The sequence below is a fragment of the Anolis carolinensis genome, unplaced genomic scaffold (genome assembly GCF_035594765.1).
Source record: "Anolis carolinensis isolate JA03-04 unplaced genomic scaffold, rAnoCar3.1.pri scaffold_11, whole genome shotgun sequence".
Classification (NCBI taxonomy): Eukaryota; Metazoa; Chordata; class Lepidosauria; order Squamata; family Dactyloidae; genus Anolis; species Anolis carolinensis.
The window spans coordinates 2,322,479-2,344,349 of record NW_026943822.1 but is presented as its reverse complement, the minus strand read 5'-3'; the positions used below and the strand labels follow the sequence as shown (position 1 = coordinate 2,344,349).

The 21,871-nt window shown below is 45.3% G+C and overlaps 1 protein-coding gene across 2 annotated transcripts; it reads left to right on the top strand.

The window, feature by feature from the left end:
• The first annotated feature begins 404 nt into the window (after nucleotides 1-404).
• unc45a (unc-45 myosin chaperone A) lies at nucleotides 405-18,412 on the top strand. Of its 2 annotated transcripts, none has more exons than XR_010000979.1 (19): nucleotides 405-647; nucleotides 751-787; nucleotides 4,870-5,045; nucleotides 5,250-5,342; nucleotides 6,577-6,744; nucleotides 7,731-7,902; nucleotides 8,114-8,284; nucleotides 9,155-9,326; nucleotides 9,509-9,809; nucleotides 11,268-11,362; nucleotides 11,793-11,934; nucleotides 13,175-13,315; nucleotides 13,576-13,703; nucleotides 14,012-14,078; nucleotides 14,176-14,289; nucleotides 15,036-15,151; nucleotides 15,247-15,364; nucleotides 15,440-15,611; nucleotides 16,640-16,780. XR_010000979.1 is itself a non-coding variant. In XM_062963532.1 (19 exons), the coding sequence occupies exons 1-19, from the start codon at nucleotides 453-455 to the stop codon at nucleotides 16,901-16,903; spliced, it is 2,826 nt and encodes a 941-aa protein (XP_062819602.1). In that variant the 5' UTR covers nucleotides 407-452; the 3' UTR covers nucleotides 16,904-18,412. The 2 variants fall into 2 exon arrangements, 1 of the variants encoding a protein (XP_062819602.1); XM_062963532.1 differs by having other exon boundaries at nucleotides 407-647; nucleotides 15,456-15,611; nucleotides 16,640-18,412.
• The last annotated feature ends 3,459 nt before the right edge of the window (nucleotides 18,413-21,871 follow it).

Below are 21,871 nucleotides of genomic sequence, written 5' to 3'. Positions count from 1 at the left end.
CTTCCCTTGAGTTGTTTTGGACTACAACTCCCACAATTCCTCACAGCCTCAGGCCCCTTCCTTTTCCCCCTCAGCCGCTTAAGCGGCTGAGGGGGAAAAGGAAAGGGCCTGAGGCTGTGAGGAATTGTGGGAGTTGTAGTCCAAAACAACTCAAGGGAAGGCCCAGGCCTGCCCTAAGCACTAACCCTATTCTGAGGTGAATTATACTCTTCCTTCCTTCCTCCCTCAGCGTCCGGGCCCTGCCTGCTCCGCCGGCCCTGGCAGCCGGGCTCTACGGCGTCGTCCTCCTCGCCCTCATGGCCCTCGACGGGCTCCACTTCTGCCACAGCCGACGCCGCTTCCGCTTCCGGCGCCTCTCGCTCCGCCTCCGCTGCTGGGCCGGAAGTGGCGCGCGAGTGGAAAACAACAAGGTAGGGGGCGGGGCCTCGAGGTGGGCGTCATCCGAGCGCGCCATGGCGGAAACTGTGGCGGCTTCTTCGGCCTCGTTCTCCTCAGAGCTTCGCCGCGAAGGGAACGAGCTCTTCCAGGCCGGGCGCTACGAGGAGGCCTTGGCCGTCTACGCGCGCGCCCTCGGCCTGTGCGCCCCGGAGGAACGCGCCGAGAAGGGCCTACTCCACCGGAACCGCGCGGCCTGCGCGCTCAAGCTGGTCAGGGCCCGAAGGACGGGGAAGGAGGGTTGGGAAGGCGAGGCCTCTCTCTGGGCCTGCCTCCTCACCCTCTCCCCTTCTTTCTCTCCGTTGTTTCCGGCAGGAGGACTATGCCCAAGCGGAGCGGGATGCCTCCGAAGGTAAGCCCAAGAGGCTGGATGGGTGTGTGGGTGGCCATCTGTCGGGAGGGCTTTGGTGGTGCTTTTCCTGGACTGGATAGAATCTGGTTTCTACAACTTTACCTGAGAGTAAGTTACTTCAAACTATATTACATATAAAGAAATTACCTTCAGAGTATCAAAAGTAAAGTTACAATTTCCAGGGGCCGGGCTGTGGCGCAGGCTGTTGAGCAGCTGCCTTAAATCACTCTGACCATGAGGTCATGAGTTCGAGGCCAGCCCGCGGCGGGGTGAGCACCCGTCAATTAAAAATAAAAAATAGCCCCTGCTCGTTGCTGGCCTAGCAACCCGAAAGATAGTTACATCTATCAAGTAGGAGATAAGGTACCACTTATAAAGTGGGGAGGCAAGATTAACTAATTTACGACCTGGAATGAGGAAGTGCCATCAGTGTGGATGATGAAGCAGCTGCTCCCCCCTGTGGCCAGAATCGAACATCCCCTCAGAAGAAGGTTAACTTGCCTCTGCGTGTCTCTTTCTGTCTCTGTTTGATGTGTTTATGGGCATTGAATGTTTGCCCTATGTGTGTTATAATGTGATCCGCCCTGAGTCCCCTTCGGGGTGAGAAGGGCGGAATATAAATACTGTAAATAAATAAATAAATAAATGTCATAATCCAACAATCTATATATATAAAAGAGTGATGGCATCACGGCGACCGACAAAACAACAAAACTAAAGGCTCTCCAACCTCGAAATTTGATAACACAACCCATCATCCACGCCTCCAGGTTGATACAACAAAAAGAAAAGAAAAATAAAGTCCTAATTAGAGGGAGAGGAAGACTTGTTTTTATCCAATTGCTGCCAGTTAGAAGGCTAAGCTCCACCCACACATGACCTTGGAGGAGTCTACGGACAACGCCGGCTCTTCAGCTTAGAAATGGAGATGAGCCCCAAGCCCCAGAGTCAGACACAACTGGACTTAATGTCAGGGGAAAAGCTTTACCCTTTACCTTAACTACCACCAATTCCTCAGTACTTTATTTCCCATACCACCAGACTTCGCCACAGCAACGCGTGGCCGGGCACAGCTAGTATATATATATAAAAGAGTGATGGCATCACGGCGACCCACAAAACAACAAAATTACAGGCCCCCCAACCTCGAAATTTGACAACACAACCCATCATCCACGCCTCTAGGTTGATACAACAAAACTAGAAGAAAAATAAAGTCCTAATTTGAGAGAGAGGAATAATTGCTTTTATCCAATTGCTGCCAGTTAGGAGGCTAAGCTCCTCCAACTTGGTCTCCTAGCAACCCAATAAAAAATAATAAAAAACCCTAAAATTAATTCAATAAAATACTATAATAACAGAAAATAACTAAAAATTATACAAGAAAATAATAAAATATAATAAAAATATAACTTACAATAAAATTAATAAAAAAATGCAAATAACGTCAAATAAAAATTACACAACAATTTTTAACCAATACCACCACCACTTTGCCACAGCAACGCGTGGCCGGGCACAGCTAGTAATAAATAAAACATGTATAAGAAGATAAAAGGGTGTAATAGAGAGATACGTAGTAAAGTTGTAATGGAAAAGTCTAAAACTGATAAGAAATATGCATAAAGATGTTTTGATTCTGATTTTTCTTTATTGTTGGATTGCAAACAATGTGATATGTCTGGGATACTGTAAAATGTGGAAAGAATGTATACTTATACATTTTGAATTATAAATTAATAATAATAATATTAAACATGTATGGGTAGATGAAGGGTGTGTAGTGGAGAGATGTATAATGAAGTTGTAATGGAAAAGTTAAAAGACTGATGGGAAATATGCTTGGGGATCTTCTCAATTTTTTTTTGCTGTCGGATTGTATGCAACGTGACGTGTTTGAGATATTGTAGAATGAGGAAAATGTGAGCTTGTACATTTGGACTGATAAATTAATAAAAACAAATTTTAAAAAAGCCAACAAAGGGTATAATGTTCAAGGAGTAAATAACAGACATAAAGAAACAACCAAGTCCATATTATTCCTGGAGCTGCGTGAAATCGTGGGCCAATGTCAATCGTAGTAAAGAAATTCAGTCTCCAAGATAGCCGCTTCAAAGAAATTCTTCGTTTGATATGCAACACCAAGACTGGTACACAACAAGGTCTCCCGGGTTGTTATTTATTTATTTACTACATTTATATGCCGCCCTTCTCACCCCGAAGGGGAGACAGAGCAGCTTACATTACAGTTTACAAATTACATTCACATACAGTACATTATATTATTAGCATAGTACAATACTAGCATTAAATAATTATATTGTACTATATCATTATATTATAATATTATTAGTAATATTACATTTAATATATAACATATAATTAATATTAAATTGTATTATTATCAGTATTATATCGTAATACAGTATAATATCAATATTATATGTATGTAAAATATATAATATTATTATTTAATATTATAAATTTAATTGTATATTATATAATATATATATATATATATATACAATGGGGGGAAAAGCATCCAGCCAGACACCAATTGTACAAGCTCTCCCACTCAAAAAGATGAGAGAGGCCTCTCAATTACAATTGTTCCCCTTGTTTCGGTGTCACTTCTTCGGGTGTTATGCCTGTCTTTATCTTATTATGCTTTATAATGCTAGATAAAGGAGTGAAACAACATACAAACAATAGATATATGAAACTCCCCAAATTAACATTGCTAAGAAATACCCTTTGTTGGATTATGACATGGAAATTGTAACTTTACTTTTGATACTCTGAAAGTAATTTCTTTATATATAATACAATTTGAAGTAACTTACTCTCAGGTAAAGTTGTAGAAACGAGATTTGTGTTACATTCCTTGTGAGTTACACAAGAGTGTATATACACATACATTATTGTTCTGTGTTGTTATAGATATTTGTGCATTATCCATTGGATTGGATGGCCCTTGGGGCCTGTGCAGGGATTTTTTTTTTCGTGTCAGGAGCGACTTGAGAAACTGCATGAGAGAATTGGCCGTCTGCAAGAATGTTTATTTATTTATGTACGAGGGTTATCCAGAAAGTAGATTACGTTTTGGAATTAAAAATGAACAAAGTATAGGAGGAAACATTTACCATATGCAGTTGAAAGCCACACCCAAATACCACTTCTCAACATAGTTGCCATTCAAATCTAGGCACTTATCATAGCGATGAATGAGCTTGGCAACGTCTTCCCCACTAAACTCTGCCACTTGTGTCCTGGATCGCTCTTCTAAGGTTTTGCAAATGCTTTCAAACAATGTCGGCAAGGAAGGTTATGGTGACCGTTTTTTGGGGCAGGAAAGGTGTGCTTCTTGCGGACTTTCTGGAACGAGGCATGACGATAAACTCAGAAAGGTATTGCCAAACAGAAGAGTGATCCAGGACGAGTGTGGGGGAAAGTTGAGCGCAGGGATTTTGCTGTTTCATGGGGACGATGCAAAGCTGCGGGAAGGGGTGACTGGCTGGTTGAGGGCGCAAGTTGAGGACAGTGAAAACGGCACGTGTTTTCTGCCAAATTGCATATTCCTATTATTATTATTAGCTGCTTGTGATTCCTTTATTTCATCACTTTTAAACTGATTTATTATGCAGTGCTGTTGACACAAAATAAATAAATAAATAATTATTATTATTGGGCAGAGGGTGGATGGCCATCTGTCAAGGGCGCTTTGTGTTTTTCCTGCCTGGCTGAAGGAGGTTGGACTAGATGGTCCACGTGGTCTTTTCCAGCTATATCATCTTCATTGTTTTTTTAATTGCTGTTATTATTGAGGGTAGATGGCCATCTGTCTGTGGAGGTTTTTATTAAATAGATTTTTATTACATTTCTTTTCATTTCATTACAAAAAATCTTATCTACAATTCATATAGTTATTTTTTCTCCTTTCCCCTGTTGTACACAATGGGTACCGCAATGTCTGGGGGGCTTTGATGGTGCTTTTCCTGCATGCAGGCAGAAGGGGGTTAGACTAGATGGCCTGTGGGGTCTCTTACAACTCTGTTATTCTGTGATTCCTTCCATTTCCCTAGCCCTCAAAGTGGATGGGGGGGATGTCAAGAGCCTCTTCCGCCGCAGCCAGGCCCTGCAGCAGCTGGGACGCCCGGAGCAGGCCATTCTGGACCTGCAGCGCTGCATCAGCCTGGAGCCCCGGAACAAGGCCTTCCAGGAGGCCCTGCGCAACCTCGGCAGCAGCATGCAAGAGAAGGTAGGAGCAGGCGGGTGAGCAAGGCAGCGGCTGCTGCAGGGAAGGAGCAGCACCCCGTGAGCCACAAGGGAATCCCTCTCCACAGCCGGCCCTCCCTGGCCTTGCCCAAGGGGCAGGGAAGCTCCAGAGAGGGGCTGGCCTCCTTCCCCACACTCCTGCAAGCCAGACAGAGGAAGCAAAGCGTCTTTATTCACTTTGTCTCAGATGAGAAACATGTCCTGCACCGACTCCAAAGTGGAACAGATGTTCAAGTTGCTGCTTGACAACGAAGAGAAGGATCTGGACAAGAAACAAAAGGTGGCTGTTCTGTGGAGAAAGGAGGGGCATGAGGCATTGCCTCACGGGGAGGAGGCTGGGACTGCGCTTGTGCAGACCTGTCTAAAAGCTGAAATTAGGCGGGATTGTGCAAGGACTCGACATGCAGCTCCAGAAGGATATGCCGCTTAGTCAGCTTTGGGTGGATACTTCATTACGCATAGTTTTGTTGCACTGTGATGGCAGAAGCAGCATGGCTGGGGTTCCCCAAGCGGAAAACCTCTACTCTTTCTGGTTTCTCTCTGTTGGTTCTGGAGAAGCCCAGCTCATGCTGCTTTTTGCCCTTGTCATGGATTCCATCAGCTGTTACTGATAATTTCTGAGAACAGCCAGTTTCAAGGCTAGAGAGAGATAGCACCTGAACATCTGCAGGTCTTCCGCAAGAAAAAGACTGACTGGAGCCTGAGAAAGGAAAGATAGTAAGAACTAACAGAGCTGGTTGACCTCTGGTGAACTCTTAAGGGAAGGGGAAGGATTCAAGGAGATAGAAAACTAGAATTTTGGCATACGATCTTCATTCGCAATGATAGTTGAGCTGTAGATATTTTTTCCCGAGAACCTGTTGTGAGTGATTCTAGATTGCTAGAAAGGTTATGCAGTACATCACAGTGTTCTCTTTAGTGTGAACTGTGTTTGCATGTCTTTGCATGGGGGAGGCATGTTAAACCGGGCTGTGGCGCAGGCTGGTAAACAGCTGCTGCAATAAATCACTATGACCATGAGGTCATGAGTTCGAGGCCAGCCCATGGCGGGGTGAGCACCCGTCAATTAAAAATAAAATATAGCCCCTGCTCGTTGCTGACCTAGCAACCCGAAAGATAGTTGCATCTAACAAGTAGGAAATAAGGTACCACTTATAAAAAAAAAGGTGGGGAGGCAAGTTTAACTAATTTACGACCTGGAATGAGGAAGTGCCATCACAGTGGATGATGAAGCAGCTGCTCCCCCTTGTGGCCAGAATCGAACATCCCCTCAGGAGAAGGTTAAATTGCCTCTGCGTCTGTCTGTCTGTTGTCTCTGTTTCGGTTCAATGTGTTTATGGGCATTGAATGTTTGCCCTATATGTACATAATGTGATCCGCCCTGAGTCCCCTTCGGGGTGAGAAGGGCGGAATATAAATACTGTAAATAATAAATAAATGAATAAATAAATAAACGGGAGGCTAGGAAGTAAGTGCAGCTTGCCAGACTGAGCAGCCCTTCTCGTCCTGGCCAGGCAGCTCAGAACCTCATCGTTTTGGCACGTGAGGAGGCCGGGGCAGAGAAGATTTTCCAGAATGATGGCGTGCGCCTGTTGCTGCAGCTCTTGGACACAGGCCGGCTGGACATGATGCTGGCAGCCCTCCGCACCCTCACTGGTCTTTGCCAGGGGCACCGCTCCCGGGTGAGTGCACACAGACACAGGCCTTTCAGCAGGTTCTCTGGAATTATTTAGAAATGTGTTGCAGTGACAGAATAAAAGGCACCCTTATCTAATTGTCAGAATAGGAAGGATAGCTAATACTGCAGATAACAGGATCAGAATTCAAAATGATTAGAGAGCTGATTGGCCAAAACTAACAAAATGAATTTCAACAAGGACAAATGTAAGATACTCCATTTGGGCAATAAAAATGCAATGCAAAGATACAGAATGGGTAACGCCTGGTTCGACAACAGTCCATGTGAAAAAGATCTTGGATAACAAGTTGACCATGAGCCAATAGTGTGGTGCAGCAGATGAAAAAGCCAATAGGATTTTGGCCTGCATCCAAAGGAGTCTAGTGTCTAGATCAAGAGCAGTCATGGTGCCTTTCTATTCTGCTTTGGTTAGACCTCACCTGGAATACTGTGTCCAATTCTGGGCATCTCAAAAGAGATTCCATCAAATTAGCACAGCACACCTGTGCTAAGGAGTCAAGAGGCCTTATCCAGACCTTTAGCTAAACACAAGGCAACATAAGTGCAATTCTAGGCTGTGTTATCAGAAGTAGTGTCCAACGAGGGCAATATCAGAAAGGCTATTCTGCTTAGACAGCATCTGTACTGCTGTATCCATTTCGGGGCATCAAGAAGAGCAACTGAGGGGACTGGCTATATATTTACCTTGGAACAGCGAAGTCTGAGTGGAGTGTTGTGTGGTTTCTGGGCCGTATGGCTGTATTCTAGCTGCTTTTTTCCCCTGCTATTTTGCCTGCATCTGGCTGGCATCTTCAGAGGCATGATAGTCATTTTTAAATACTCGAAGGGAGGTCATGTAGAAGTCGGAGGAAGCTTGTGGTACCTTACATCTGTAAGATCCGGTCGTTCTAAGATGCAGACTCCAGACAGGGCAGAAGGACAGATAGCTCTAGCTGATTCTGATTGATGGCTGTCCTTTTCTTCTTGCAGACAATGGCAATCCTGACTGAGCTGGGGCCTGAGCGCCTCCTTGCAGTTCTGGAGATGGAGGCTGAGCAGGTCTGCTTGGCTACTTACAACCTGCTGCAGGTTGTGTTTGATGCCCTTAAGGAGGGTCTGCAGAAGGAGGAGCTGAGCAAGAAGGACAACGCCTTGGTGCCGGGTGAGGTCTTGAATGGTTCTTGGCAATGGAGGGCAGGGCTCTGCTTCAGCTTCTACCAACTGAGCAGAATGGTCCTCTTTTTCTCCTTTTGAGGCCACCGGCGAGCCAGATTTCTTAGTGGCTGTTGGCTATATGTTTCAGGAAGGAACTGCGAGAGTGTCCCTTGCCAGTTCAGACATTGATAGCTCCTTCTTTGCTGCTGCTTCCACAGATACAGCCAAAGAACTGAAATTGCTGCTCCGGCGGCTTCTGGAGGCTCTGACCAGGGAGAAAATCTCTGGCTATGGCCGGGACAGCCTCCTCAACTTGCTGATCAACAAGGTGCCCCGGAAGTCCCCACAGGACCCCAACAACTGCCTGACTCTCTGGGTCATTGACCAGGGTAGGTGCACTGTATAGGGCAGGGGTCCCCAAACTAAGGCCCAGGGGCCGGATGCGGCCCATCGAAGCCATTTATCCGGCCCGCATGGCACAAGGGCAGAAGAGGGTTGGGCTAAATGATCCAAGGGGTCTCTTCTTCTCTTACAACCCTTTTATTATTATTATTATTATTATTATTATTATTATTATTATTATTATTATTATTATTAACATTGAGGCTGGGTGGCCATCTGTCAGGGATGCTTTGCTTGTGCTTTTGGTGCACAGAGGCAGAAGGGGGTTGGACTAAGGGTCTCTTTCAACCCGCTTTTTAATTATAAGTATGACACAGCAAACAAGATAGATTTGCTGGATTTCGTTTCACAAAATCACAAGTCGAACACTTCCCAAGTGTCTAGGACTGTGTGATGTATTTTTGGATGATGCATGCAGATCCCAGTAGGGTGGCCTTTTGCAGTTGGCAGATCGTAATTTGTCAATGTCTATTGTTTCCAAATGCCGGCTGAGAACTTTTGGCATGGCACATTTATTATTATTGTTGTTGTTATTATTATTATTATTATTATTAACATTCAGTCTGGGTGGCCATCTGTCAGGGATGCTTTGTTTGTGCTTTCAGTGCACAAAGGCAAAGGGGATTGGACTCAATGGCCCAAAGGGTCTCTTCAAACCCTCTTTTTTATTATTATTATTATTATTATTATTATTATTATTATTGCTCAATGGCCAACTATAGTCCGGCCCGCCAACAGTCCAAAGGATCGTGAACTGGCCCCCTGTTTAAAAAGTTTGGGGACCCCTGGTATAGGGGATTGTCTCCTTGTCCTTTGACTTCTCCTGAGCCTCCCAGTGAGCACGCTTCTCTTTGCAGGTCTCAAAGACATCCTTGAAGTGGGGGGCACTGTCAGTCAGAGTCCCGAGGGGCTACAGGTGACTGAGAACACCCACATGACCGTCGCCGTCCTCCTCAACAAGCTCTACGGAGACCTGAAGTGTGATGCGGAGAGGGAGAACTTCCACCGGCTCTGTGAGGATTATGTCAGGTGGGACTGGGCGAAGGACGTGCGTGGTGTGTGAACTCTTGGTGCATTTCTAAGAAGCTGAGCACCGCTGGGGAGCTGGAGGTGCTTCAGCTTCCTCTTGGCCTGCAGCTATAGCGGATTTTGGTGCAACGGGACATGCTAGCAGCCTGCAGGCCTTGAGGTGTCCCTTGTTTCCCTCCCAGGGGCTGGTTCCAGGACCACGGGGTTCCGGGGCAGCTTAGGGCCATCCAGACGGTGTCCTGCCTCCTGCAAGGTCCAGCCGAGGCCGGGAACCGGGTTCTGGAGCTGAGCGGCGTCATGGAAGGCATGTTGGCCTTGTGTGCCTCCTCAAAGGAGGTGGAGCAGCTGGTGGCGGTGGAGGCCCTGATCCATGCGGCAGACAAGGCCAAGCGTGCCACCTTCATCACCACCAATGGTGTGACACTTCTCAAGGAGATCTACAAGCACAGCCCGCGAGACACCATCCGGATCCGTGCCTTGGTGGTGAGAGGAGGGGAGGGTGGGCAGGTGGAGGGTCTTCTGCGTCTTCCCTGAGAATGAGTGGTAGTCCTATGGCAGTGCACCTGTTGCGCTCTTTAGAAGGCTGAGTTCTGAAAAGTGAATTTTACACTAAGAAATTTATCCGTGGGTTAAAGAGAGGGGAGGAGGGAGTAACGAGTGAAGGGATTTGGGAGAGATAAGTACAGTAGAGTCTCACTTATCCAACATTCGCTTATCCAACGTTCTGGATTATCCAACGCATTTTTGTAGTTATTAATCTATATATATATATAAAAGAGTGATGGCATCACGGCGACCCACAAAAAAACAAAACTACAAGCCCCCCAACCTCGAAATTTGACAACACAACCCATCATCCACGCCTCTGGGTTGATACAACAAAAAGCAAAGAAAAATAAAGTCCTAATTAGAGGGAGAGAAATAATTGTTTTTATCCAATTGCTGCCACTTAGAAGGCTAAGCTCTGCCCACTTGGTCTCCTAGCAGCCCAGTGTTAATAAAAGAATAAAAAATAAAATAAATACAAATAATACAATAAAAATAATAAAAAACACTAAAAAATTCAATACAATAAAATACTATAACAAAATAACTAAAAACAATACAACAAAATAATAAAATATAATAAATAAAAAAGATAAGTTACAATAAAATTAATTTAAAAAAATACAAATAACGTCAAATAAAAATTCCACAACAACTTTTAACCAATACCACCACCACTTTGCCACAGCAATGCATGGCCGGGCACAGCTAGTGTTTTCAATACATCGTGATATTTTGGTGCTAAATTCGTAAATACAGTAATTACTACGTACCATTACTGCATACTGAACTACTTTTTCTGCCAAATTTGTTGTATAACATGATGTTTTGGTGCTTAATTTGTAAAATCATAACCTAATTTGATGTTTAATAGGCTTCTCCTTAATCTCTCCTTGTTATCCAACATATTCGCTTATCCAACGTTCTGCCGGCCCGTTTATGTTGATAAGTGAGACTTTACTGTATTTCCAAGTACCGGGGAAGAGATGTGGGTAAAAGGTAGAGGAGAGATCCAGATGACCAGAAGGAGATGAGAAGAAGAGGGAAAACTGAGCAGAAGATTGTTTTGAGAAGGAAACGTTTTTCGAAACAAGATTGTTTAAAGAACAAATAGATGCTGAATTGAAGAATAGAGCGGGCAGGGAGAAGGAGGGAAAAGTGTAGACAGGAAAGGAAAGGGAAAAGGAGATTTGATTGCATGTGTGCGTGTTTGCGTCAGTCTGGAACTATACAACCCTTGATGCAGGGCAGTCAAGGGTGGTACTCCACTTTTGCAATTTGGCAATCGTCCTTTAGTGTTTTTCTACAGAATTGCTGTATTTTTAATCTTGTTTCTAATTGGGAATTGAGACTAGAAATACTTGGGTACTGTGCCTCAACACTCTCTGTTTGCAGGGCCTCTGTAAGCTGGGCTCAGCGGGAGGCACAGACTTCAGCATGAAGCAGTTTGCTGAGGGCTCCACCCTGAAGCTGGCCCGTCAGTGCCGCAAGTGAGTGCATATGAGGATATGGAGGGAGGTGATGTCTTTGCTGGCTGCGTTGAAGCCTGGCTCCCTTCTGCATCCTGCCTTCTGGGCCATGCAGTGAAGACGGGGAGGTTTTCTGTCCAATAATAATAATAATAATAATAATAAAACTTTATTTATATCCCGCCACCATCTCCCTACGGGGACTTGGGGCGGCTTACATGGGGCAGTGGCCCAAACAACATAAGAACAAAATATAAGCAACACAATAAATCACAATATAAAAAGATAAAACAATAATACAATATATCAATATAAATATAATCCGCTCCCTGACTCCATCTCTTTTCCCTCTTGGGTGGTGTTACTGGGGCTGCTGGTGGTGGGGGTTGTGGGGGGGATTGGGGGAGCGAGAGACTGGCTGTAACCTGGCTGCTCCCTTCCCTGTCTCCAGGTGGCTCTGCAAGGAGGCCATGGACCGCGGCACGCGACACTGGGCTGTAGAGGGTCTGGCCTTCCTCACCTTGGATGCCGATGTCAAAGAGGAGCTGCTGGAGGACAAGGCGGCACTGCAGGCGCTCTTCCACCTGGCCAGGGTGAGACTGGAGCTAGACTGAGAGCCACCACGTCTGCTTCCAGATTTCTGCTCCTTTACCTTTGACACAGCTGGGAACCACGCTCTGCCCAGTTGTTGTAGAATGTGACTCTGAGGGAGTTCAGCAGTTGTAGAAGGGGTGTCTCTTTCTGCCCTGGTTATCTCAGGAGTGGCATAATTGCCTCTTCAGAGCCTGTGGGAGATCTTTTCTTCTTACAACTGGCAAAACAAGTGTCTGGTTTTTCCCGTTGTCAAGGGTTGGTGGGTCATGTCCTGAGGAATCCCTCCTCTCCCCCTGAACTGCATCACTGGTAAATTAGTGCTCCAGGGAGAGACACTGGCCAGGGTCTCCTTATCCTGAGCTGTTCTTGCTTTCTCTATGCAAAGACTCCTTTGGTATCTTGGTTCCAATTTGCAGTCCAAACAGGAACAGCCAAGTTATGAAGTGAGATAGAAATACAGGCCAAAGCTGTTTCATTGGCCATTGAACTCAGGCTTTTTTGTCTTGTAAACTAATCAGGAAAGAGCTTGACAAAACGTTCTTGATGCGCTAACCTCCTTATTGCCAACAGCTCAGGTACCGTTTCTGAAACATGTTTGAGGGCTGGCCCACCCAGGCTAGGACGGCTCTCTAGTCTTTAATATGGTGGAAGGGGGTGTGATGATTCCTGGGCACCCCAAAGTAGTGAATCTGTATCGCTTCCCTCTCTCTGCCCCCCCCCCCCCCAGGGGGCCGGGCTGTGGCACAGGCTGGTTAGCAGCCAGCTGCAATAAATCACTCTGACCAAGAGGTCATGAGTTCGAGGCCAGCCCATGTCGGGGTGAGCAGCCGACAATTAAAGATAAAATGCATCCCCTGCTCGTTGCTGACCTAAGCAACCCGAAAGATAGTTGCATCTATCAAGTAGGAAATTTAGGTACCACTTATATGTGGGGAGGCTAATTTACGACACCATAAAAGTCACCTAGCTGCCGTTGGAATGAGGAAGTGCCATCGCAGTGGATGATGAAGCAGCTGGTCCCCCTGTGGCCGGAATCGAGCATACCTTCAGGAAGCTGGAAGCTGTAGAAGGTTTAAATTGCTTCTGTGTCTGTCTCTGTTCTATGTTAAATGGCATTGAATGTTTGCCTTATATGTGTACAATGTGATTCGCCCTGAGTCCCCCTCAGGGTGAGAAGGGTGGAATGTAAATATTGTAAAATAAAAAAATAAAAATCTTTGCTTTCTCAATCTTCCCCAGTCAGAAAACCAGAGCTCCCTCTTTGCTGTGGCCTCCACGCTGGTGAACTGTACCAACAGCTATGACCATGAAGAGCCGGACCCTCAGATGGTGGAGCTGGCCAAGTATGCCAAGCAGCACATCCCTGAGAAGCACCCGAAGGTGACTGGGCCGAGGGGGCGGGTGGGGTTGGGGGGCAAGCCTGGGCTTCATCTCTCCCTGGGCCTCTCTGACTTCTTCAGGTGAGGACAAGATGCTCCTTCAGGGCCTGGGCTGCAGAAGGGATGCACATGTGTCCGTCCAAGGCTTTGCATTGGGGCAACTGCTGGAGAGGGATCATGAAACCTTGGAGTAAAGGCAGGGGGTGGGTACCAGCTACCCGCAGGACTCTGCTCTCATTCTGGATCCCTCTTGTTGCGTAGGACAAGCCAGAGTTTGTGCACCGGCGTGTGAAGAAGTTGCTTGGTGCTGGCATGGTGTCAGCCCTCACTTGTATGATGAAGAAGGAGACCGCAGCCCTGAGCCCCGCCTGCCGAGAGCTCATCTCCAGGTTAGGACCCTGCCCTATTGTGGGCTGCCTTGGAATAGTGGGACCAGGAGTGTCCCAGGGCCATCTATTCCAGTCTCAGGGCAGCGTTAAGGAAGTTTAGACCACCCTCCAGCTGTTGAAAGATTGCTGTGACATTGACTCTGACTGCACCCAGCTCTCTCAACTGGTCTGGAGCACAATCTCTGTGGGACACCTGGTGCAGCACGTTCATTCAATGGGGGGTGGGATTCTGGCCTCAGGGGCCACTTCGTGTGGGCACCTGCCAGCATTTGGGGAGAGGCCTCAATGTGTGCCTGCTCTGTGCCTAGAGTGTTCCTGGCCGCTGTGGAAGATCCGGAGGACCGGGGTGCCGTGGTGGCTGCTGGAGGAGGAAAGGTGAGCACCAGACCCCACTCCCCTCCCCCTCCTTCGGCCGGTGTCACTGCCATGCTGGTGCTGCCATGTGACCACTCGCTTTCTCCCTGACCGCTAGGCTCTCATCCCTTTGGCCTTGGAGGGCACTGACGCTGGGCAGACCAAGGCGGCCCAAGCCTTGGCCAAGATCGCCATCACCACCGCCCCAGAGATGGCCTTCCCGGGAGAGCGGGTTAGTATGGAAGGAGGGGCTGTGCTGCCCAGAGAATGTGTCTCTGTATGGCCATCCCACTAATTAAAAACTTTCCTTTAGTGAAGGAAACTAAGCTGGAGTGATAGGAAACACCATAATGTTTTTGGACTGGAAAAAAATACAATATGATCTGACATGATGCCACAAGAACGTGAATGTATATTGTTGCTGTTGTAAACTGTTCATTGAGCCCCGGTGGCGAAGTGTGTTAAAGCGCTGAGCTGCCGAACTTGCAGACCGAAAGGTCCCAGGTTCAAATCCCGGGAGCGGAGTGAGCGCCCGCTGTTAGCTCCAGCTTCTGCCAACCTAGCAGTTCGAAAACATGCCAATGTGAGTAGATGAATAGGTACCGCTCCGGCGGGAAGGTAACGGTGCTGCATGCAGTCATGCCAATGGCCACATGACCTTGGAGGTGTCTACGGACAACGCCGGCTCTTCAGCTTAGAAATGGAGATGAGCACCAACCCCCAGAGTCGGACACGACTGGACTTAACGTTAGGGGAAGCCTTTACCTTTACTTACTTATTATCAATGTATCAATGGATGGTTGTTTACATGGTGTTACTGTGTTGTCAGCTGCTTTGTGTCCCGTGAGGGAGAAAAGCAGGATATAAATAAATGATAATATTACCTGGCAGACCACTGTTTGGGTGGTGGGCCCAGCGAGCGTGTGAGGGTCAGGGCCCCTCTGAGGCAGCTTCCACCCAAAGGCTTCCCTTCTGCAGGTGTACGAGGTGGTCCGGCCCCTGGTGAGCCTCCTGCACCTGAACCGCAGTGGCCTGCAGAACTTTGAGGGGCTGATGGCTCTCACGAACCTGGCCGGGACCAGTGAGCGGCTGAGGTGAGGAACAGTGGGGCCAGATGGGACGTGAATCCTTCTCTGGTGGTGGTGGGGGCACTTTGGGGGTCCCTGCTGACGGATCTTCTGGGCTGCAGGCAGAAGATCATAAAGGAGAAGGCAGTGCCCATGGTCGAGGGCTACATGTTCGAGGAGCATGACATGATCCGGGTGGCGGCCGTGGAGTGCATGTGCAACCTGGCCCTGAGTCCCGAGGTGAGTGCGGGGAGGGGGAGGCATTGGGGGGGGGGCACCGGGAGGGCATAGCTTCACTTCCCTTCCTTCACTCAGCCCGCTTCCCGCTCAGGTGGGCGAGCTGTTCCTGGCCGAAGGCAGTGACCGGCTGAAGCTGATGGTTCTCTACAGCGGAGAGGAGGATGACCGGCTCCGGCAGGCCGCTTCGGGGACGTTGGCCGTCTTGACGTCGCTGATGCCGGAGATCTGCACCCGCATCCCTCAAGTGGTGAGTGGGGCCTTCCTCCCAGGCGGGCACAACCGTGTTTAGCAAGGGAGGGGTCTGTCTCCAAAGGGCCACGGACCTCACTGGCACATGACCTCCCGCTGCAGCTGGCGTTCAGGGACAGGCAGGTGGGCATGGGGAGACTGCTCATTGAGTTTGCCAACTCTCCGTTCTGTGCCACTCCAGTTGGCTACTGTTGAGGCCCCAAAAAGTGCCCCAAAATCTCTAATATTTTCCAATCAGACACTAGGGATGAGATGACTTATAATACAACTAGCTATGCCCGGCCACGCGTTGCTGTGGCATTGTCTGGTGGTGTTGGTGAGAAATTGTTGAGGTAGTGGTGGTATTGAATGTGTGTTGTATGGTTGTCTTTATGTTTAGTATGCATTTGGTTGTTTGTGTACTGTGAAAGTGGTGAGGGTAGAGGGGGTCTATGTCCCTGTGTAGTATTGTATAGTATTTATACGTTGTCCATGTGTTGGGAATGCTTGGATTGTGTCCTGCTGCATAGTAGAAAGGGTTGGGCTGGATGGCCCTTAGGGGTCTCTCCAAACTCTTGTGCCTGTCCCCTGGGCTGAGTGCGTTGCTAGGAGACCAAGTGGGCAGAGCCTAGCCCTCTAACTGGCAGCAATTGGATAAAAACTATTATTCCTCTCCCTCTAATTAGGACTTTATTTGTCTTTTCTTTTTGTTGTATCAACCTAGAGCCGTGGATGATGGGTTGTGTTGTCAAATTTCAAGGTTGAGGGGCTTGTAGTTTTGTTGTTTTGTCCGCTGCCCTGATGCCATCACTCTTTTATATATATAGATAGTTTAATCTGCAGAATAACAGTAAGGAGTGGGGTGTAATAGAAAGAGCGCCATGTTCAACTGTTGTGCAGATTATTATTATTATTATTATTATTATTATTATTATTATTATTATTATTATTGACTAGACTCAATGTCAGGGGAAACCTACCTACCTAAATAATAACAATAATAACCCACATCTCCTTCCTCCCCTCCTCCCTGCACCTTGCTGTCAGACGGAGGCTTGGCTGGAGATCCTGCAGGCGCTCCTGCTCAGCCCCAACAGTGCCCTCCAGCACCGGGGCTCAGTGGTGGCCAGGAACATGGTGGCGGCGGACAAGGAACTGGCAGCAAAGCTGATGGAGACAGAGACGATGGAGATCCTGTCGGCCCTCTGCGGCCTGAAGGATCAGCCCCAGGTGGCTCAGGCGGCCCAGGAGTGCCTGGCGCAGGCCGTGGGCCTTGGGTTGATCAAGCCGGGCACCAGCGCCGGGGAATGAGAGAGGTCATGGGACTGTGGGGCACAAACGCTGTGGGGCGGGGGCTTTTTGCACACCTGGCAGTGGGGAATGGGGAGGGGCACACTTCCTGGTCTAGCACTGGCCATGCCCTTTGCCTCCTTACCTCCTTCGCTCCCTCCTCGCCTGCACTTTGGGACCATTGTGTTGGGGCTCAGTGAGTCCCTAGTATGTTTTTCCTTCCAATTAGACACAGGGGCTCAAACTACAGCTTTATTTCTGATCAGAGCAAAACGTGAGGGTGACCAGCAAAAGAAAGAAATTCTGCCACCCAATCCGAGGTGCAGCTCAGTCCTTTTTATAGTCCAAAGCAAAAACATGCGCACAGAGTTTTGTTATTCTTATTTAAAATCTGTCCTTTTTGTCCTTCTCTCTGGTGCCTTTTATCTAAGCCATTCCTCACAACATTCCCCCTCCTTTATTATTATTACTATTTATTCATTTCTATCCCATGGGTAGGATTCAAAGCGGTGTACAAAAGTGTACAAAACACAAGATACATTTTATGTATAAATCATTACATAAAAGACATAATCAACTAAAAAAGATATGTTGTCGAAGGCTTTCATGGCCGGAATCATAGGATTGTTGTGTGTTTTCCAGGCTGTATGACTATGTTCCAGAAGTATTCTCTCCTGATATTTCTCCCACATCTATGGCAGGCAACCTCACAACCTGCCGTAGATGTGGGCGTAGATGGGAGTAGACCCTGTGTCTAATATCCAGGTTATCTGCTTTGAGTTGGATTATATGGCAGTGTAGACTCATATAATCCAGTTCAAAGCAGATCATGTGGATTATCTGCTTTGATAACCTGGATTATATGGCAGTGTAGAATGGGCCTAAGACTCCTGTCGTGCTCTGTTCTGTCTAGCAGAGTTTCAGCTTTCTTTTTTACTTGTCCATTCCTCCCTCCTGTCTCAGTCTTACTTTTTTCTAATTTCTTAAAACTCCATTTTTATAAAATCGTATAAAATTCCTATTTATAAAATTTCATTCTCCGCAATTGCATGGAGGGACTCCCACCTCATTGCTGCACTGGCCCCCCATTTCCTCCCAGTTTTGGCTTCTTGCATTCCTTGGCTACTAAGCATTCTCTGCAACTAGCCCGGGTTTCTTTGGGGAATACTGCTGATAGGGGCAAAGGATGTATGGCTGGCCTTTCTTGTAATGCGGGTTTTGTTCATTTCTCCAAAGACTGATATGAAATGGATATGAATATGCAATGGTGCGGAGCGGGGTAGAGGGTGCCCAAGTGCCTGCTTCTTTAGGTGCCCACCGACCAGAACAGGGAGGGACACACTCAGAGCTTCACAAACAAAGCACAAAATATGCTGCAAGCAAACGCATTACAAAAAAGTGTGGTCGGGAACAGTTTACAGGCCGTCGTGCAAGACTCTTTGTGAAACGTGTGTAACAATCTTTGTTTGCAGAGGCCTCTAGTCTGTCACGCGTCTGTCTTATACAAATAAAGGGGCACTTTTTTGCACACTTGCGGAGCCTTGTCTGTTTGGGATAAGTTGCGACAAACAAAATTTGAAAAATGTTCTGTTCCTGGTTTGGAAGTGTTGTTTCCTGTTTTAAGTGTGCAGTCCTTACTTTGAAAGGAGTTGTTCAATTCCAGAAACTTCGTTTTTGTGCCTGCCACAAACTTAGGTTGGTTGAGACTCATTAACTCAAATCCAATGCTTTTCCGTTTTCATATTGACAACATGAAGTGTTGTTATTATATTTATTATTATAATATTTATTATTATAACCCCATTTCCCCAAAAATAAGACATACCCTGAAAATAAGACCTAGTAGAGGTTTTGCTGAATTGCTAAATATAAGGCCTCCCCGAAAGTAAGACCTAGCAAAGTTTTTGTTTGGAAGCATGCCCACCAGGGCATGCAGGATCGGTAAATAATAATAATAATAATAATAATAATAATAATAATAAAACTTTATTTATATACCGCCCTATCTCCCGGATGGGACTCATAAAAGCAACACAAACATTACATAACAACATAGTACACATTATTAAACAAAGTAAAATAATACAATTACAGTAGAGTCTCACTTATCCAATGTTCTGGATTATCCAACACATTTTTGTAGTCAATGTTTTCAATATATTGTGATTTTTTGGTGCTAAATTCATAAATACGGTCATTACTACGTAGCATTACTGCATATTGAACTACTTTTTCTGCCAAATTTGTTGTCTAACATGATGTTTTGGTGCTTAATTTGTAAAATCATAACTTAATTTGATGTTTAATAGGATTCTCCTTAATCTCTCCTTATTATCCAACATATTCGCTTATCCAACATTCTGCCGGCCCGTTTATGTTGGATAAGTGAGACTCTACTGTATAACAATAAATCACACTTACATGACCAGATCAAGGGGACCGGAACCATAAACCTAATATATTAAATGCACGTACCATAGATTGTTGTACATGGAAATAATGGCAGTAACAAGAAATTCTTGATAGGATTCACAGCTTGTCTGGTTATGCTGGTTTGGGATGACAACTCCTGTACAGTATATAATAAACGTTCCTTTTTTTTTTTGTTCAACAATAAAGGTGAATTCTTCTTCATGGAAAAATAAGACATCCCCTGAAAATAAGACCTAGCACATCTTTGGGAGCAAAAATTAATATAAGACACTGTCTTATTTTCAGGGAAAGACGGTATTATTATTATTATTACAGTAGAGTCTTGCTTATCCAAAATAAATGGGCCGGCAGAATGTTGAATAAGCGGAAATGTTGGATAATAAGGAGGGATTAAGGAAAAGCCTATTAAACATCAAATTAGGTTATGATTTTACAAATTAAGCACCAAAACATCATGTTTTACAACAAATGGACAGAAAAAGCAGTTCAATACACAGTAACATTTTATAGTAATTACTGTATTTACGAATTTAGTACCAAAACATCACAATGCATTGAAAACATTGACTACAAAAACATTGAACTACTAAAAGGCAAGACCGCATTGGATAATACAGAATGCTGGATAAGCGAGACTCTATTGTATATGCATTATTATATTTTCCCCATGTTTTTAGGATAGAACCAATTAGGAAGTGACATCTATAGCGCAAGGACCAAAATTGTGTTACATAGAGTTATTATTATATGTACAGTAGAGTCTCACTTATCCAACATAAACGGGCCAGCAGAACCTTGGATAAGCGAATATGTTGGATAATAAGGAGAGATTAAGAAAAAGCCTATTAAACATCAAAATAGGTTATGATTTTACAAATTAAGCACCAAAACATCATATTAGACAACAAATTTGACAGAAAAAGTAGTTCATTACACATTAATGCTATGTAGTAATTACTGTATTTACGAATTTAGCACCAAAATATCGCAATGTATTGAAAACATTGACTACAAAAATGCGTTGGATAATCCAGAACATTGGATAAGTGAGACTCTACTGTATTATTATTATTATACTTTCCCCATGTTTTTATGATAGAACCAATTAGGAAATGACATTTATAGCCAAAATCGTGTTATATGGTGAACTGTATAATAAGTTGAATATAATATTATTAATTACATAGATAATGAATATAATAATAATGATAATATTAACAATAAGGTATAATAATAACAGAATAATTACAACAATAATAGCTGCTTTGATTCCCCTTTGGGGAGATAAAGTGGGGTATAAATAAATATAATAGTAAGAATAATAAGGAGCGCCCATAGGCATTGCGGTTTAATAAACATTTCCCATGTTTTTTTATGATAGAATCAATTAGGAAATAATGACATGCTTGATCATATTGAGTTATAAATATTCAGTAGTATTTCTGTACCTTCATATTACATAAGGATAAGTCATGGGTAAGAATGGGGAACAATACTTGTATTGTTCAAAACTATTTAGCTGTTTGTGATTCCTTTATTTTATCACTTTTAAACTTATTTATTATGCAATGCTTTTGACATGAAATAATTAAATAAATACTTGTATTTTGGTATCAAGATTGTATGTTTCCAGACATGAAACAATCAAGGCCAGCTAACACCTCCCAACAAAGGATTCCGCAGGCAGGAAGCAGCCAGGCATTGAAGCTGAAAGGCTATCCAATGCTAATCAAGGTGGCCAAGTATAACATTCACACTTGCCCCCAACAGACAAGAGTTCTATCTCCCACCCTGGACTTCATTCCACTGATACCCTGTTTCCCCGAAAATAAGGCATCCCCAAAAAATAAGACCTAGCAGAGGTTTTGCTGAATTGCTAAATATAAGGCCTCCCCCGAAAGTAAGACCTAGCAAAGTTTTTGTTTGGAAGCATGCCCGGTGCCCGCCAAACAAAACACCAGAGCATGTAGGATCGGTAAATGCACATACCAGTTGAACATGGAAATAATGGTAATAATATATTAATGTTATATTATTTATATTTATACAGTAGTAACAAGAAATTATTGACAGGAGTCATAGTTTGTCTGGTTTGGTTATGTTGGTTTGTGATGACAACTACTGTACAGTATATAATAAATGTTCATTTTTTTGTTCGACAATAAATGTGAATTCTTCTTCATGGAAAAAATAAGACATCCCCTAAAAATAAGACCTAGCACATCTTTGGGAGGAAAAAATAATATAAGACACTGTCTTATTTTCGGGGAAACACGGTATATGAACCCCACTTGCCAAGTTTCCAAATAGACCTCCCAACCTCTGAGGATGCCTGCCACAGATGTGGGAGAAACGTCAGGAGAGAATGCTTCTGGAGCATGGCCAGACAGCCCGGAAAACATACAGCGACCCAGTGGGAACACAAAAACCAAAGCGTCCCATACTGTCTGTCATCAGGCCGAGCCCGGAGGGGTTTGTGGGCCACGCTTCCGCTTCTGAGGGAATCGGGGAGAGAAGCCCCGCCCAGGGAGAGCGCGTCACGGAGCAGGCCCCGCC

What these genes read in the sequence shown, in the direction of transcription:
- unc45a (XM_062963532.1), top strand. Translation starts at nt 453, where the DNA reads ATGGCGGAAACTGTGGCGGCTTCTTCGGCCTCGTTCTCCTCAGAGCTT. An exon ending in TCCGGATCCGTGCCTTGGTG is followed by an intron (nt 9,810 to 11,267) that starts GTGAGAGGAGGG and finishes CTCTGTTTGCAG; the next exon opens with GGCCTCTGTAAGCTGGGCTC. An exon ending in TGGCCTTCCCGGGAGAGCGG is followed by an intron (nt 14,290 to 15,035) that starts GTTAGTATGGAA and finishes TCCCTTCTGCAG; the next exon opens with GTGTACGAGGTGGTCCGGCC.